Raw genomic sequence first — 20757 nt, 5'->3', positions numbered from 1 at the left:
TTTTTTTATATATCTGTAATATACTTCTTTCAAATTATTATCTAAAAAATATTTTTTTATTTTTACTAATTAATATTTTCAAAGTTATTAATACAAGATAAGCCTAAAAAAATCAAAAGAATTACACACAAATATGAAAAAAAAATGAATTGTGTGAATCAAAGATGGTCTAAGTCATAATTGATAATGGAATATTTTATTAATATGTCATATTCTTATTTAAGTAAAATGATACAATAATATGTCATATTCTTACTAGTAAAATGATATTTCATCAGTTTTTCATATTATTATTTAACAAATCAAGATTTATTAATGTATTATATAAAAAAATTGATAATAAATTGAAAAGAGATACATTATATAAAAAATATATATAAAAAATATATTTAAGTAAAATTTTATTTCATAAAATAAGTTAAAATAAATTACTATAAATCATTTCTTCTATACAGACCCTTTGTCTCGTCATAAGAATTAACATTAATTCATCAACTGTTCAATCTCGTGATTTGAACACAAATAATCATGATATTACTTTCTACAAAAGAGTATATTAATGTCTTCTTTCTTTCATGAATCAAGTGAAGCAAACCCAACGTTTTTAATTTTTATTAATCAAAATGGATATCCACTTTATACTAAAAGGAGCAAGTTAAAATAACGAGGAATTAACGGACCTCGAGATCGGAAATGGATGCAGCAACAAGCTGTTGTTGTTACCATTAAGGAATAAAAAATGTATTTAGTATAATTTTAAGAATTCAATATTGGGATCGGTGGTGCCAAGGCTGAGATTAAGAATGAGTACAATAGAATTACACAACAATATATAACTTCATTATAGAGGTTCTCCTCTGTATACATACAAACCCCACTCCTTAATTACACAGCTCAAACAACTCAAACAATACAATGGTAATAAATAATGGTACGAATAAAGTATAAGGTAAATGATCAATAATATAATAAGAAACTTATGGTAGCAACCATAAACATGGTACATGTGAATTTAAATTTTAAATGTCACGGTTTCTTCTGCATTCAAGTGGAAGCTGAGGGTAGCGGCTTCTGTCAGTGCAGTAGTTGTAGATGGTGTATTTCCTGCGCACCCACCTGAGCCAACGCCATTGAGAAGCATCAAGGTCACGATACTGTGCTTGATCCCACCACCTCTTGCCCTGTGTGGCACAGAACTTGGCATTCACTGAGGCTTCACACCCATCAATGTGGAACCCTATGTATTCTGCGATGAATGGTGCTTTGGACCAATCTGTTTTCTCCAATCCACCCCTTGTGGCCCAGTCATCAGCATTCCACAAGCTGTTGTATACCTTCATGGGTTGATCAAAGGGGAACTTCACTCCCAAGCCGTTTAGGTTCTTGAACACCCTCATTGGGATGTTATCCACTAGGAACCTGTGTACCCCACATTTTGAGTCATGATGTTATTTTTTGGTTGATAACAATAAAATTTAGATAAGTTGAACCTGGTAATTCATTGGGGCCAGAACAGACCTTCATGCTCAATGAACCTTTATGATAATAATTATAAATTATCCACTAAAAAACATTTTTAAATCAGCAGTAAAACTCATCGAATTCACTTTCCTGTAGAATATGAGGATTGTCCTTATCAACTCCACAACTTTTGTTAGTTTGTGTTGCTATTAAAGCATAGTATAGTACTTTCATTGACATGTTGCGGTTTTGTTTACTTTTCTATGTGAAAATATATAGAGTGACGTTTTGGGGGGAGTACTTACACAATTTGATACATGTTCCATAGTACAGAGTATCTGTGGTATGCTTTTGTGGGATCAAACCAGAGAAAGATTCTTTGCTCTCTGTCACCCTTGCCTCCGGTGAAAACATTTGTTTGCAATATGTAAGGTTGTCCTGTTCTGTTCCCCAAGAACTCAAAATCTATCTCATCATGCTCCGCATTTTGAGAAGATAACTGCAGGATTCCAATCATAGCAAATATACAACAAGGTCGAAACAAAAATTTGAAAACTAATCCACACATATATAGTTTAATTAGAATATTATTAATAGTATAAAGTTTTTTATATTATTATCTAATAAATTGTCACGTATGATAAAATTGTTTATCTTTATAATAATATTTTAAAAAATTATATATGGAGTATACAATGTATTAAAAATAGAAAGAAATTGTGCATACATAAAAAGCAGTGACCGTGCCAGCTGAATCGCCAGGAACCATCTTTATGTTCATGCTGAAGTGACCAAACAAGTATGACCCTTTGGACTGGAAGCCAGTACCTGATCAAAATTGTATGAAACACGAAAATTTAATATACCAAGTTTACAACTAAATAGATAATAAGGGATGGTTATTCTGAACTTTTGTGGTGTGAAGAACAGATAATATATTACGTACCAGTGTACTTATCAAGATGAAGTTGAATTTCAGAACCCCCTTGAAGTATTTGATGTGATCAAAAGCCCAAGTGGGAACGTAGTTTCGGCCGAATGGAACATTCACTGGCCTCCGTGGAAAGGCACAGAATGCAGCAGAAGCTAGTGAAGCCAAAATTATACACAAAGTCCACAAAGAAGAACCCATAATTTTCTTTGTGTTCAACGAGGGAAAGCTGAAGATGTTGTGCAAGTCTTTGTTGCCACAAATGGATATATATAGACACATGACCCTGTCTTGGAAGTTTGACTCTTTACTCCTCTCTCCTTGAACATTTTTCTTTCTTGGTCATAATCGGTATATTTATCTTCATTATTGGGATATTAGAAAGTTAGAAGTAACAGATATTGTCACTCTAAGTGTTTATTAGTCATCAATCATTTCTTACCTGAAGTGGACTGTCTCATGCAGTGTAGACATTTTATTAACTATTAAAAAAATTAAGTATAAAGTAAGAGAGCCAATTTGTATTATTATTTTTAAAACGCGGAAACATACACAATTGAATTAAAAAAATGAATTCGAAGAAAACTGTGTATTGATTTAAGAGAAATGAATCTTCAGTTCCATAAACATGACAGCATGAATTCCATCTTGATATTTATGTATATAAAATATATTATTAAGAAAAAATTTAGACTTCATTATACTTTTTATCATCCTACAATTTTTAATTTGTGATTTTATTTGGTCACTCTGTTTTTAATTTCATAAATTTATTCTCTCAAGCTTTAAGAATAAATAATTTGATCTAAGTATATCTATTAGTTTGATAATTTACTTATTATTTAATAACAGTTAATTTTATGGTGACACTTTGAAGTTCATGTGATAATAAATGTGACATCAACATGGATCATTAACATTCTCATTAGTGTTTGTGACACTAACATGTTAACAAAAATCAATAACATGTAGTATTAATTATAAGTTTATTTATTCATTAAATATTTAATTTATTTATTTTACTTTTAATTATACAAGCTTAATAAACTTTTAATTGGGTGCAATATTTAAGATGATAAATTATTTCTTTTGAATGATATATTATTTGTATAACTTAATAAAAAATTTATATAATTTAAGAAATAAATTGTATAATTAAAATAAAAATATTTGATAAATAAATTTATCATAATAACTTTCAATATTTGTCTTACGAAAAATATAAACATACATTCACTTTCTCTTTCATCTCATTTTGCAAACATCTCTCTATTTATTTTTCATTAGATTACTTATACTCTATTATTTATTTAATATTGAGAATTAAATGTGTGAATAACTCATGTAGTAATTCTATATATAATATATTATTATACTATGAAATATATATATCAAATAGTTTAGTGGCTTGGATAATGAAAGCGATTTTGAATAACAGAGAAAAAGTGTTGTCTATCCAAGGGAAGTGGGAAGACATGATGATGAAAGAGAAATTTTGTATGACAAATATCTACATGAAACTTAGGAAAAATGATGGTGAGGTTATGCCTTGGAGGAAATTGATGTACTGTAATGCAGCAAGACCTCGAGCAGTTATGACCTTGTGGCTCACTTGCCACCAAAAGCTTGCAACGAAAACTCGGCTTGTGAGATATGGAATTGTTGCAAACAACACCTGTTGTTTCTGTGATGCAGAAGAAACTACTGCCCACTTATTTTTTGGTTGTACCACTATGAGAAAAGTGTGGAAAGATATTCTGGTGTGGATCGATTTTTATCATGAATCAAATACCTGGGATAGAGAAATCATTTGATTACTCCGCTACGGATCTGACAAAGGGTGGAAGGCGGCTTTACTAAGGTTAGCAGTAACTGAAACCATCTACGGTTTATGGAACTATAGGAATGAACATTGCTTTGGGAAACCAAAAGATATAGATACTATACGAAATAACATTATAAATATGATAACATACGGGGTTGCAATAGTAATAAGATGAGAGCTCGCATTGCAGAGCTGATGTTATAGGTTTAGAGAGGTTCTTTTGAATTTGGGTTGTTTGAACTTTTGGTTGTTTTGAGGCTGGATCATTGGATCGCTATGCTTTGTATTTAGTACTTTTTTGAATTAATATACTTTTATTTAAAAAATAGTTTAGTGGCTTTTGTGGTAATAAGAAAAGTAGACGACATGGATTGAAACCCCTCCTTTAACATTTCTCTTCAATTATAATCAAAGTCACTAAATCATTTTGCTTGTATTATGTATACCGTTACTTCTTGGATTAATTGCAATTTTAGTTCTCTAAGTAAGATTATTATGGGAATTTAATATTAAATTTTTATTATTTTAATTTAAAATAATATAAATATTATATTAAAATAAATAATACAGTATAAATGATGTAATGGAAAAGAAATAGAGACATGAAAAGAAAGTGGGTGTTTATTTATATTTAGGTTAATTGGACCTTTCCTTTCAAAATTTTACAATTTCGCAAATTTTGTCCCAAAATTCTTTTAGTGAAATTTTCACTCACTTAGAAAATTGTCATAGATTGTCCCAATTGTGATAGTTTAAAGGAAAAAATGCTACAAAATCTTATTTGTGATGATTTGGCTGTGAAGGCAAAATTTGTCAAAAAAAAGTTGCAGCAAAATTTGCGGGATTGGAAAATTTTGGAGAACAAAAAGTACAATTAAGTTTTATATCTATTATATAAAAAGTATTGAAAATTTTCTTTTTATCAAATATTTTTATTTTAATTATGCAAACAATCCTACTCAAATTAGATAAGACTACTGTAAGTGATAAAATTATAAATATTTTTTTGTTTAAGCTCACAATTTATTTTTCTTTGAAAATAATTCTACTCAAATTGAATAACATTATTGTAAGTGACAAGATTCTTCCTTTTAGTATTTAATCAACTTGCATGTTTAGGTGTTGAACTTAAGATTTCATATTAAGTTAGAATAATTTCATACTAATTAATTTACTCCTTCCATGATAATTATATAAATAATTTATCATCTTAAATATTGCTTCTAACTCGTTAAAAGTTTATTAAATTTGTATAATTAAAATAAATAAATTAGTTAAACAAGAGACTAATGTAAGCCATATATTTTTATTACCCCAACATATATACACACCTTCTATAAAGATGATTGGATTATATCTCTACAAAAAACGTATCACGTACGCTTCATAAGATAACAAAAAATAACTATATGCTGTGACTCTAAGGAAAACATGAGTAAGAGGACTGTATTGAAAATTTTATCATACTAGATTACTCATAAGAGAGTCTCAAGAAATGTAGGACTCTCATCCATTGAATAAGGAGCCAATGTCAGAAAGAGACCACATTTGCAACGCACTATCTTAAAACAACCGTAAATTTGTATTCATCTTCTGATTTGCTTGGATTTACAAGACAATGGGCCTCAAAATCGAAATTGGACGTAGCAACAAACTCTTATTAATTGTGAACATGCATTTGGGAATAGAACTTGCAGCAAATAAATATAGTTTTAAAGAAGAAAAACCAAATGGGATTGGGACCAAGTGTCTGTTGGTTTTGGTGCAATGGCCCGTGCATGCGCTTTTCTTTTGTTTCTTTAACTTTTAGGGTACACTATCATATCTCTTAACTTCCTATTAGGGTGGCAAAACCAATCTTATATTTCAAATCATTTCCTAATTCCTATGTAAGCCGGGGCCAAACTTGCATTTACAAAATTCTGAGAAGGAGGTGCAAGCATGTTTGGTTTGTTTTTTCATTTCATATATTTTAATAATTTTATAAATATATAATTATAAGAACATCACATTATTTAATTTAGTTTGTCTAAAAATGAGTTTGTTTGATGTATTTAAAGTAAATAAACTACACATTGATAATATAAAGATTTTAATCATAAAATTAACTTTTATAATAATAATCATAAAAATCACCATTATCATAAAGAAATTTATTGATTTATAGTGTAAAATATCTGGGTTAATTAAGTTTTTAGTCCCTAAACTTTGTTGAAATTAGATTTTTAGTTTTTAAAATTTTGTTTTGAGTGGTTAAGGTCCCTCAATTTTTTTTATTAAAGTTTTAGTTCCTATACTTTTGAAAAATTCTATTTTTAGTCCTTGAAATATCATTAAGTAAATAAAAATAATTAATTCAAACTTTTATTTAAGAACTAAAAATTAAAATTTCTAAAAGTTTTGGAACCTTGACTAGTCCACCAAAAGTTTAACAACAAAAAGTTGAGACCCAGGACTTTAACCAACCAAACAAAAATTTAAAGACTAAAAATAAAAATTTTAAAAAAATTAGGAACTAAAAACTTAGTTAATCCAAATTATTTATATAACACAAAGAAAATAAACTCTTGAATTTAACTAGAATGTAATGGTAAAATAACATATTTTTTACATTACAATCCAATCACATATCACCTTGTATAATTTTTTTGTGTGTAAAAATTATCCTTATTGTGTGTGTAAAAATAATACTTTTTTGTAATTTTTAATTGGTTGATACTTGATAGTATAAGAATATTAATATTGACATAAAAGTTAAACTCAAAATTATTTATATGTATTTAACATAACATCTATTGATGATCATTCATTGTCACTATTACTCAATTGACATATATCATAGTCACAATTAACACTTATCATCACTATCATCAACTAATGACAATAGTGTTGCTATCACTATCTTTATTATAGTCATTGCTATTATTATTAGAGTCATTGTCATCCGTGACGATTGTTGTCATTATCATCATTATGATCATTACAATAATCATGACTTTTTTTTATTATAAAAGTAACATATTTTCATAGTCAAAAGTAACCGGACTAACTTTTGAGATATAAAGATTATCGAATTGAATTTTGTCTCTTTAAATAAAGTATTATCCATATACACCTCTAAGGAATCAAACTCATCAATATATATATTTAAAAAACTTAATCATCTACCAACTCCGTTAAATCTTATTAATATATAAATCAGGATTGTTGTTATTGTTGTCAATATCATTATCTTCAATGTATTTATTGTTATTACTCTTATGAGTACCATCATTGCCATGTCATTCATGCTACCATACCTTAATTGTCACTACTACTATATACATTCCTACCATTATTTACATTACTAAGTTAACTTATGTTTTCATAATCGTCTCTCCTTTCATTTTAAAGGTTATAAATTAAACTAAAAACTCATCTTAATTTTTAAAAATTTCAAAACGTAAAGCTCAGAATTAATACCCAACAAATTGTAAGAATCAGTGTTACAGCTATACCATTGGGAAAGGCACAGGCATATGAAAAAAAAAAAAAAAAAAGAGGCGATGAATAAGTTCTTTTATAAACTAAAACAATTGAAAGAATGAATGATAAAACAAGTCTCTGTCTGAATAACCCGTTATTGTCGATATACATGGCACTTTGGCAGTTGAAACCTGACACATAAATCTGAAGAAAACTAAAAAGAAAAGCATTGCATGTGGGATCATGAGTTGGGTGCAAAGATATGTATGTAACTTTTAATAATTTCGGAGTGGCGAGTTGGAGGAATGTACAAACTATCTCACATGATTTGAAATATATATATAAAAGCCATGTTTATGTTATTGTTAACTGGAGTTGAGCAATAATTACAGCATTATTAGTTGGTATATAAGAATTGTAGAATCACCTTGATTTTGTGTTTTCGGCATTCATGATCTTGAGGTGACAGCTCCATTCCGATACATACATAGAAAGCCCGGAATCAAACCAAGACCAAATAATGTTCGGATACGTTATTGTCATTCGTCAACGCTTAAGGAAACTCTTTGTTAATACATAAAAAAAGAAAAAAAGAAACTCTTTGTTAATACATAAAAAAAGAAAAAAGGAAACTCTTTGTTAATACATAAAAAAAAGAAAAAAGGAAACTCTTTGTTAATACATAAAAAAAGAAAAAAAGAAACTCTTTGTTACATTGGGGGGGGGGGGGGGGGGGGGATTAATAATACAACCCAACTATGATACTCGTAAATGCTAAGTTTGAAACAGGAATAAAATTTTGTATAACACTAAATTAACAAGTATTGAACCGGAAGGTCCTTAGACTTGAATTAAAGTTGACATTTAATTTCGCATACATATTGGAGATGCGAATTGTATTTTTCATTTTTTGACTTTATTTTTTGACGTTCTACATTTTATAGTGTTTATTTTCGGATACAAGTCAAAATAAGACCTACTCCTAAGTGTGCGAATAACTTGAACTCCTATGTTTGATTGAAGAGAAAAAGAGGAAGACAAAATTTTGAAATTTGAATTGAAGGAAAAAAACTTGATTTTTATTTCAAAGAGCCAATTTCTATTTATTTTCTATTTAATAAAATAAATAAAATATATTATTATTCATGCTTTCTTCTTTTTTATTTTTTTTTTCTTTTATCCAAATATATCATAAGAATTAGAGGATGGGAAGATATTGAAAAGGGAGAAAAGAAAACAAAAAAATAAATATTATCAGTGTTTCTTGTACAAATCTTTGAATATAACAAAAATAATGTAACAGTTTTGTAATTAAAAAGTAAAAATAGAAAAAAAAATTACTAGTAAACACCCTAAGTTTTCTTCTTTCATTTTCCCCTTATTTTGGGAGTTTAAAAAATAGATGAAAATGAAAAAAATAAAGGCAAACTATTTTATAATTCCTCTGATGAATAAACTTTGTTGTTGAAATTAAGATAGAATGAGAAAAAATTAAGAACTTTCATCTAAGTCTAATTGAGGATTTTCATCCTTCTACTTGAGAAATGTAATTAGTAATAGTTTGTTTTATTTGAAAATGAGAGAAATAAATATTAAACCACGAATATAAATACTATTTTTTTATAAAAAAATCACGTAACATTTTAAAGTGATTACATGACTTTAAAAGTATATTTGCAAACCAAACACTAATAATAATAGTAGTGATATAACTACTTTTCATTCTTCTTTCAAAGGAAGAAAATGACTATTTCATTCCTTAATTCCTTAATTCCTTAATTCCTGTCCTTCCCCCTCCTCTCCCTCCAACAAGACTAGGCGAACCTAAAAGGCTAAAATAACTTCTTGAAAAACTACAAGTTTTCATTAAAACTTGGAAACAAAATAAGTCTGTTAAAGCTTGGCTAGCAATCCTAGCATTAAAAGTGTTTTTCATAGTTTAAAAAATAATTATAAAATATCAACATATTTTTTTAAGTATTTATATTTTGTACAAATATTTAAGAATATAGAACAAAATATTTTCCCCAACCAAACACACCTTTATTATTCTTGGTTAATTCAGATGGCAAATCAATCGCAATTGTCCTATATATTAGGAAAAACAAAGCGGGTGAATTCTTATCCATCCCAGATATGTGGATTAGAACTTAAAATTTGGAGACTAATGAAGAGGGAACGTGCATTGTCTTGAACCCGACGATCACCAACACCACACGTGTGCTTTCTTCTCTGACAAAATATGGCACCAGGCACCAGCCACCAGAAAGACATGTATTTTAATTGATTAAAAATCTAGAGAGGCCAATATATTGTTTGCTAAGGGGTATTCCATTGGTGAGGGCACATAAAAGTATACTGTTCTGGTTTATTTTATATATAAAAATTAATTAAAATTTGAATCTTACATCATTTAATTAAAATATATAAGTCATTATTATTTGGATTATTTCTTATTGATTAACAAATTTATAACTTGAACTAATTAAATTAGTTCCATTTTTTTTATATAATTGGATTCAATTTAAATAAAACTAATTAAATTTAATTCTTGAATTTATATATTTTAAAATTAAACATGAATCAATCCTCTCTCTCTCTATATATAATTATTCTCTTTTAATAAATATACATGCCAATTGATAGGGTTGCTGTTAATTTTTATGTTAAAGTTATGCACTTTTATGACAAATTTATAAATTTTTATTTTTTAAATATATTTTTATAAATATATATAAATTATTAATTTAATGACGTGAATCAAATCAATCTAATATTCATTAGCTTTGTTTGATTTAAATTTGTTAAAAACACTTATAAATTTACATTAGATCAAACTATTTTTTATTTTTTCTCTCTTAGAGAACCAACAAAGCACAACACCAAAATCATCACTTATAACAGGTTGAATGCAAGAAAAGGAAAAAGGAATCATACTGAATTGAAGTTGAAGACGTCAATCTAGAAAGTGAACAACCAATAGAAGTTCTCTACACACATATAGAGCCTAGGTATGAATCTTTGAAAAAAACTAAAAAAATATTTTGTAATATATTTATTTATAAAAATGCATATAGAGTTATATGAATTAATATTTATATAAAATATAAATTTCATAATTTTGTACAATTAATTATTTTAAAATATATTATTTTGAATTTTTTTTTCATTAAGTTATAGTAACTCAATTGTGTGTGCGTATGTAAAGAAAATATTTAATTCTTTAAAACAGTAACTGTTTTTTTTTTTGCCCTCAAATGATAAACAAATTAAAATACAACTTTAATGTAAATTTATGACATGAAGTTAACCTTTCAATATCATTAATTTTAAAGGCAACAATTTAATTTTGAAAAAACAATACTTTAATGCCAGATTTTGAATATCCATTTCTATTATCTATTATTTTATTGAAATTAGAAAACCAAATTAATGAAATTTTATATTTGGATTATGACGAGTATTTTTTATACATAATTGTATATTTCGTCAAAAGAATAAAAGAAACATTATTCTTTCATTTATTGGTAATTGTTTTTTGGAAGAGTTTCATTTATTGATAATGAAATTAATTTATATATATATACTACCATTTACTTTTGTGTTAAAAACTCACTATAAAATACCGTATTATTTTATTAATCCTCCAATTTAATACTTTATGAAAAAGATTACTGAAAATTAATATATATATATATATATATATATATACATAAAGTATAAAAAAATTATATTTTAATACTATTAAATAAGAACATTGATAAAAACATATTATGAGAAAATATAAAATTATTCGTGGTTTAAACATGTTTCTAGTACATGTAAGTTGACATTTTTTATTTTTGATTTCTGTCATTTTTTTTTCATTGTTTGTCTTATAAGTTTATGTTTTTTTAATTTAGTTTTTTTTTAAGATTTTTATTTTTTTATTTTTAGTTTCCATAAGTTCCTGCTTACATGAATCAAAATTAAAAAAAAAAAATTAATTTATAGGAACTATAAATGAATAAAATCGAATAAAAATTAACAAAAAAAACTTACCTAGGTTAAAATTAAATCAAAATTGAAAAAGTGTAAAGTTATAAGAACTAAAAATAAACCAAAAAATCTCACAGTAATTAAAATTTAAAAAACACAAACTTATAAAAATAAAAATATATTTAAACAATTATTCTTTATATAACATTTAGGTAATTATTGTTTTTTATAGACCACTCATATCATTTATTGGAGGCAAATTTATTCAACCCAAATAGGATCATTATTTTTTGGTATAAACCACATTTTTTTATTAAAAATAATCTTACTTAAGTTGAATAGAACTATTAAACATGACTAAATTCTCCATTTGAATATTTAACATAATTACATGCCATTCAAAATCAAGACTCTAATTAAGATAAAATAACATCATATTAATTATCAATTAATTTAAGTGCTAGGTGATTAAAAAAACAATTATAAACGGTAAATTTCTTGTTCTGAATATTAATAAGAAAAAACTTTTATTTGCAACCTATATATAGCAACAATTTTTTTCAGCTGGTTACAACTGGGGTCCAACAGATGCAGTTCAATTTCAGCTGTTCTGTCCAAAATTAAACAAAAAGATGTGGAGTATGACTGCACTTCTAAGTATGTCTGGCACTGCCAATAATAGAGTTGTTTTAGTTCATTTACTCATTCTGCAATCTACACTAGAACATTAAATGAGCTGGGTCTCAAGCTTACCCTAACAAATAACAACTCTTATTGCACCACATGACCTTTGCAACTCCCAACACAGAATCACATCCACACCCCACCAGATACCCCTACCCCCAAAGTCTGCTTCTACGAGTATTCAGTAATTATTTGATTACACGTGTGCAGAACTCTTTGTTGCCAAACTTTATTATTTGGAACATTTTTAGGAACATCACATATGATTGAACATGCAGAAAGAGAATTTTTAAGATTCTAGAGTTTAGTCATGTTGAAATGAAATTGAATATTGAGATTTTAAACACATCCAAAAATGTGGAATTTTTTCTTTATAATACTAATGGTCTAGTGTTAAATTATCTTTTATTATTATATTTTTTATATTAAAAGTAGGACTATCATAATTTTAGTAATATAAAAATTTGATACTGGTGTAATGTTTCAAATTATTAACATATACTTACAATATATAGTAAAAAATATATAAAAATTGTACTATTAATTAAGAAAATCTTAATAATTAACATTTTTTATCCTTTAATAAATGGAAAAGTTTATCATTGCACTTGCACAGAATCATTGGTCCTGGTGGATCTCATAGCTAGGTCTATTTGGCCTTTGACTAGGAAAAAAAAAAAAGGTTAATGGAGGATGATGATTTGCTTCTTTTGTGAACCCGAGACGGTTTATACATGTGAAAGTAATGTTGTCCTAACTAAGTCAGAATTCCAACCTTCCATCCGATCTAACTTATAAATAAAATAAGCTTGATTATAATATATTTTGATATTTTTATTGATTTAATCATAATTTTCATATAATTTATATAATTCAATAACTAATAACAATTGACATAAATAATAACAATTTATATATCTTAACCAACTAGTTGAGATTCAAATCTTAATTAATTCTTAGATATAAAATAAATTATGTTAGAAGGAAAATATTTATCTTGTGTACTTATATTTCCAAGAAAAATTAATCTCTATTTTTAATAAGACAACTTTATATTAATATTATGTTAAACAAAAAAAATCAGTATATTTTTACTCTGATTTTAATGAATAGTAGTTGATATTTTCAATTGATTCACTATATTTTTTTCTTAAATTTATGTAAATTCATGGTTAATTCTTAACTAAAGTAAATTTATGTGACAAGAAGAATTTTTTAAAAATAAGATTTGTATTTTCTATAAAAAATTATTTTTTAGCTATAAAAATTAATATCTATCTTATACATAACAATATCATAAGTAAATGAAAATAAAAAATATAAAAATGTGAATTTTTTTTTAATTTTTTATTATTAGAGTAAAATTATATATAAATTTCTTATAATAAAATGATACTATAGACTACAAAAAATAACTTAAGAAACTCAATTAAAAAATTTCTAGATGCTCTTAAATTGACAAGTGAAAAAAAAAATCCAACCATAGAATAAATTTGAATGTCTCTTAGAATCGTGAAGACAACATAATTAAAGTCCGGTTGGCGGTTGCATACGTATTTGCTTGTGTGACGGCTTACTCATAATGCATTATTATCTATAACCCTCATAAATTTTATGATAAGTATCTAAAGATTTATAATAAATTTTAATAGGAATTTTTCTTGACGAAATAGCACTTTGATAAAATTTACTTATTTTAAATCTTTTATCAATATTCTTTTTTATCTTTCTCTTCTTATCATATTATAAATCTTATAATATTTTTTCCCTCTTTTTAAGTGTCTTATAACATAATGAGAATTTATGAAACATTTTTCAATGCATTATGTGTTGAAATTTTGTGATTACATTTGGACAAGATAACAAGTCATCTTCCTTTGTTCGTCACATTGTATCATGATTTTTAACTATTTTTTATATTTTTTAAAATTTCATTTCCTTTTTAGTATGATTAATAAGTATTCTATGTGAGAAATAACATGTTCGAACCTTGTAAAACTAGTGAGCATAAACTCTTCATTCAAATATTTAAACATAACTATATATCTAACTCGATTCTAAGATTATTGATCTAACTGAATAATTATATGTAAATTAATATACGCACTTAATAATTTTTAATTTAATTTTCTAATAGATAGCATATTAGCCAAAGAAGATAAAAGATTTTAAAAGATAATTAAAATCACAATATCAATTTTTAATATAAATATAATATTTCAATAATTATCTTCAATTGAACCTCATAATTTTAAGTTTGTTGAGTAGTATTAAATAATATCACCGATATTCAAACTCTTGGCTCAATACAATTCAATTTGTGGAGTAATATTAAACAGTATCATAATTATTTGCTTCTCAACTAATTGCTTGTCACGCTCACGTAAAGAAATAGACAATATTGTATTTTTCTTGGGTTTTCCTTCAAGAAAGAGAACAAGTTTCATAAGGCAAAAAATTTATAATGACCAGGACCTAACATAACCCCATTTGTTGTCAAGTCTGGCAAGCTTTAACTGAACTTTGATACGAATAGCCTGTAGGTACTTCCAGAAGATAAGGAATTCCTATTTATTGGTGCACTACAATATGTTATGTGATTCAAACTGAAAGACAATGTATTAGGCACTTCAATTTTGTATATGCTTGAATGAGATTTTTTTTCTTTTTAAAAAAACATATTATTCATGTGATGCCAGCTGAGGTTTTAATGAACTTTCATGTTTCAAATTTATTGAAATAACTTGAGTTTGACATCACATAAATGGCGTGGACCAAGAAAATCCACCCCACATATTGAATTTGAATTCCTTTTAAAAAAAAATATCAAACTTCTTACTTTCTCTTATACTTTTAATATTAAGATATAATTAACTAATTCCTCACGATCAAGAAAATTAATTAATGTAATTAATAATAATAAAATTATCTTAATTTATATGCTTTTCCAAAATTACCTCTAAAATTGATGATACATACTCTATTTTTTTTCAAATACTTTTATTAATTATGCTTCTATTAATCTCTCTTCATTATTATATTTATTATGTTAATTTTTATTGGCTATGCATGTAAATAGTTAAAAAAAAAGGTTTTAAAATTCTCTTAAACAGTACATGACAATTAATCTCTCAAAGAGCCTATAGTATTGGTGTATTCTACTTACTATTTACTCAACTAAGAAAAATGACCATAATTGAGAGTATTTTTGAGAAAAAATATTAATACATTAAATATAATATTATAAATTGTTACTTATAAGAAGATCCAAACTTAATTTCTAATTTGGTTCATATGAAAAGGATTGTAGGGACATAACTTATTCTCTTCTAAATAATTATTGACCCATGTCATTCTTAACTTTTTTTTTTAAAAAAAATAACTTTAAACAAATTATGCATATTTTAAAATTTTAGATATTTTTGTTAGAGTTTTCTTAGATTTTACTTGAATTAATTGTGAGCATTTTTTTTAAAAAAATAATAAATATAATTGTATTTGTTTTACGTTAACTTTTTTTTTCTTATTATGATATTGATACGAAATATTCACTATCGAACTGTGAACACATAAAATATAAATACTTTTCTCCCAATATGAGTTATTTCATATTTAAGGTTAGAATTCAAATCCTGAATAACTTGATTAATCGACACAAACTGTCATCACTTATGTTAATCGTTGTTAAACATATATATACATATATGAATGATACATTTACTATTCTTTAAGTGTAAAAGAACTTTTCATAGATGTGCCGATAAAATACAAATGATAAAATACTATCTTATTACAAATTGGAAAATAGTGGAATTAAATTTCTTTTAGTATGAGTAAAAAGAGAGAGATAAAATTAATAAAATGATAGATATAATAAATAATGAGATAAACACATAGTTCTGCAATGACCAAAGGTGCATATGCTTTTATAATATCTATTTTGATGATAAATAATTATTTATTATGGTCAAAACATAATGATATTCATCATATCTTCAAGTGTAAGAACGGGAAACAATAAGTCAACCCTAAGTGAATTGTTGAATTGGGCATTAACCAAATGGTTTTTGAGCTAGACTAAGATTATAAAGCACTAGTGGACAAAGTAATTATTCCTAGAGATGATGTATTCGAACCGGGTGCCCTCTTAGGAGATTGCAAATATATTAAGATGCGTTTGCTTTGAGATATTATATTATATTAAGAGAAATTATATTTTTGGAAATATTATGTTATTTCTAAGTAGATGTGTCTCAATGAATAATAGTTTGATGAGCTAACTAACCAACTTGGCTCACCATGCATTTGAGCCGATCAAGTGATTTTTTTCCTAATCTTGGACCAATTTCAACTTGGATCACTTAATGCACGAGTCAAACAGGTTCAAGCCAAGTTGAATCAAGTTGGCCCATTTAACTCGCGCCTACAGTTAAGAAAAAGGTTTTTGTATTTTGTTTTTATAATTTGAATGAGTGTCATTAGACTACTTGTCTGAATTACTTGAATGATAATATATGCTTAAATGATTTCATTTAAACCATCTTATTTCAATTGTGCTATTGCACTTTCTGTTTTTCATTTGAATTTGGGTGAACATGACTTTAATTGAGTTTATTATTGTCCCCCAAAAATTTGCTAGGTAACTTTTTTGAACCCAAACCCAACTCGATCAAGACCCAACAACTTAGAAATAAGATTGGGTCAACTTGATCTATTATTGTGATATATCAATCTTAATATTGTATATGATTAAATCGTAGAAGGGAAGAAGTTTAAAACTTAAATAAAAGTATATTTTACGGAATATATTTTAAAATAAATAATATCAATATAATACAATGTTATGCAAAATATACCAATTAAATAAAAAAATATTAATATTTTGTTAAGAAAATTAAGAATTTCTAAAATAATATAAGACTCTGAATCGAGTTGGGACAACCCAATACCTAATCTAAACTCGTCCTCAAAACATACCAGGGCTAATTTTTAAAACATGAATACATCCAACTAAGGGTTGGGTCTTGCTCACTTTGATTTATGGCAGAGATGCTATTCACATCTCCAAAATTGTTAGTTTCACCACCCACGTGGGTGATTTTTTTTTTTTTTTTTAATTTTGAAAATATCTTTTCCACAGAATCATGCTTTGTTGCGTAAGGGGAAGTAAAAAAAATATAAAATGAAAACATAATTTCATTGTGTATTTTTTCAACGGAATCATATTTCTATTGTCTACTTTTTTTTGCATCCTCTCTTACATAATGAAAACATATGTTTATTGTGTATTTTTTTATGAATTTTTTAATTAATTAGAGATATAAGTTACATTTAAGTTAATAAAATTAATTGTTGAATTTCTCTCAAAAAAATTATACTTGTTTTGCATTGGAGAGATATTACTTCTAATCAATTAGATTTCATCCTTTTCTCGTGTTATTTCAAATTAAAGTGCTGAATAGCTCTTAAACTTTCTGCTTGGAAAGCATGTGATTATATTGGTAAAGTTACAAAATCTGCAGACCTGATTCTGTGTTACTAAAAGAATCTTTATAAGGTAATGCGTTTGTATTCTTTAGTGTCATTTTCCAAAGTTGACATCATCAAAATTATATAATCATACTCCAGATAGTGAATATTATTAGAGACAAAACTTATCAATTTTTTAAAATTAAATGAGATTATATAATTTTTAAAAATCCTAAAATACATATCTAATAAAGAGTATTTAGTGTTAAAAAGAAAATCCACACGTTATTATCTGATTTAAAAACCCAACTTTAGTGTTAAAGACAAAATACGTGTTACAACTTAATTCCTTTTTGTTTAAAACTCCATGCCCTCCGTGAATATCGTATTAATTATACTCGTGTTGTGTATTTCTACATATTTTCTCCACTAAGCAAAAAGAAAACACTTCACCAGAAAAAAACTAATCAAATTTATAACAACGAGATTTAAGAAATGACCTTAGGAGCGAAGCTGCTTCAGGCTAACCCTCAACATGAAAGAATAAAGAGCGGAATAAATTATGAGAATAAAGTTTTTATTCTCCATTTTTTGGGGGTTAAACAAAGGAAGATATTTTTCTTTTTGTTATCCTGCTTTCTTTTTGGGTGATATTTTTATCCTACTAGTTTTCTAAAACAAATAGTTAGAAGACAAACATTATTTATTTAAGTTCCCCGTCGAGCACCCGAAAACCTTAGTACTACATTCTGGTCCTCTCAATGGGCTTAATATACACTATATAGTAAGAAAAAGGAACTGAATATTTACGAAATCAAGCTTAATTAGGAGCGAAGAAAAATAATACAACGAAAAATTGCAAAAGTGTAAACTTTTGGAAGCTTCACGAAGATAAACAGTTAATCAAATGTCACTCCCAGCTAGACTATTGGTGTTTTGCTTGCAACTCATACCTAGCACCTTTTGATGCAAATTAATATTCTCTCCTTTTACTTTGTTTCCTTCAACATGTGGTACATGTATTCCTTAATTGGGTTTCAAAGTGCATCACATTAGTTATGCAACTAATAGCTGTAGTACCTTTTTTCCTTGTTCTGGATGGAGCACTACCACTTTTTCCAACCCAATAATACATTTTTTTCCCTCATTCTATTACCACAACCATATAATTAATAATCTAAACAAGGCCAATGGATGTGTCAGAATTTAATTTATTAATATTATATATATGATAATATGAATATACATCAATTAGCTGCGATGGTTGCAGATTTACAGAGTTGAAGGCCAGCACCAACATCTGTGCTTTACTTTACCAATACAACATCTACAAGTAAACCCTTTTTCCAATTTTTGTTCTCTTTCTTTTATTTTGCACAAGGCCACCATGAAAAGAGAACATGGATGAAGTACACACTATGGCACCATCCAACAGTAAAAATTCAAAAACAAAAAAACAAAAAAATGAAAAGAACACAGATTCATATTTCATTCACCCTGGTCAGTTTCTGGATTAATTGTTCTTGTCTTAAACCACTTAAGTACCATAATTTATCTTAGTAATTAATTAACCAAGCTAGCTGAGCCTGCTGGTCTCCCTTATTCTAAAAAAAACCATAACAAAGGGAGTTAATGGGGGTTGAGCCAACCATGATAGATAAATAAGTAATAATCAACCAAATCATGCTTCAAGTACTTCAATTCATGCACCATTTTCCAGCACTTCCCTCTTCCTCTTCAATGATTCTTGCTTCTGCAGCACCATTTGCCTTCGAAACTTCATGATGAAAAGATCAGCAGCAAGGTCAATCTCATCCTCCAGCTTAAACTCTTTCCCTGCCTCCTCCTTAGAATTCTTCATCAAATCAATCACTGACCCTCCAAGATCCAAATCCTCAGACTCAAAAAGGGTGTGTGTGAGATCAGGGTACTTCTCATCATCATCACAATGATAATTGTAGTAACCATCATATCCATCTTGGTCTTGTTCCTCCTCCACCACCAATTGGGTTTCACTGGGGTTAGGCAGGGCCTCATAGGAGTGTGCATTGCTGTTGTACAACACTATGGCCTTGCTTTGGTGATCATTGCTGCCATCTTCCAATAAGCAATGATCTTCCTTTTGTTGAGATGAACTTTGCCCCCACACAGAATGGAACTTCTCAGAGAGGGAACTCATCAAGAATTTCTTGTTCTTCATAAGTGAGAATATGATCAAACGTGCCCTTATGGCGTTTGTTTTGGACTTCAAGGCCATGGTTTTTGACTTGGCCATTGAGCTCAGATTTGCTATGATCTCCTTCAGAAACCCTGATGTTCTGTTCTTCATGTTGCTCTATTTTATGCAACAATAATAGTGACTATCAAGGAACAAGTAACAAATAATAAAATAACAATAACAATAATAATAACTCTATGGACTATGGACTAATGACTTAAGTGAAGTAGTGAACCAAATCAAGACTGGGAAATAAAAATTTGTGGGTGTGTTTGTGATTTTGAGAGGGAGGAAGATGGTGTGAAGAGAAATTGTTGTTGTTGTTGTACAAACTTGTACGTTAGTTTCATAACGCAAAAGATGTGTTTTGGGACGAAAGAGTACAAGAGGGGTACATGGGTTTATATAGGAGATGATGTTCAAGGCATGCGTCTAGTTGTGGTAGCTGTTTTTTGTGTGAGGGAAACACGTACACTATTGTAACTAAAGAAAGAGTGAGGGTTAAGAAAAGAAAAAGGCGTAAAAAAGTGATAAATTAAAGAGGGACACTTGGCGTTTGATGATAGGGCGTGTGAGTTATGGCTTGTTCAGTGGTATTCGAGAATTTTTTACACATTTGTTAATATTAATTTTAATAATTTCCGAAAGGAAAAGAAAATTCTATTTCTATTTTTTAATTTTGTTAGTAAATTTTATTATTCAGAAAAATTTTCAAATACAATAATT

General features: G+C 27.2%; 1 protein-coding gene and 1 pseudogene across 1 annotated transcript; both read right to left on the bottom strand.

Annotated features, from left to right (window-relative positions):
• Positions 1 to 818: 818 nt before the first annotated feature.
• Positions 819 to 2627, bottom strand: LOC114399875 (annotated as a pseudogene).
• A 16381-nt stretch (positions 2628 to 19008) lies between these two features.
• Positions 19009 to 20485, bottom strand: LOC114399326. Its single transcript, XM_028361506.1, has one exon. The coding sequence runs from the start codon at positions 20140 to 20142 to the stop codon at positions 19516 to 19518; it is 627 nt and encodes a 208-aa protein (XP_028217307.1). The 5' UTR covers positions 20143 to 20485; the 3' UTR covers positions 19009 to 19515.
• Positions 20486 to 20757: the final 272 nt, after the last annotated feature.

Source organism: Glycine soja, chromosome 19 (assembly GCF_004193775.1).
Source record: "Glycine soja cultivar W05 chromosome 19, ASM419377v2, whole genome shotgun sequence".
In the NCBI taxonomy this organism is placed as follows: Eukaryota; Viridiplantae; Streptophyta; class Magnoliopsida; order Fabales; family Fabaceae; genus Glycine; species Glycine soja.
This window is presented reverse-complemented; position numbering and strand designations above follow the sequence as displayed.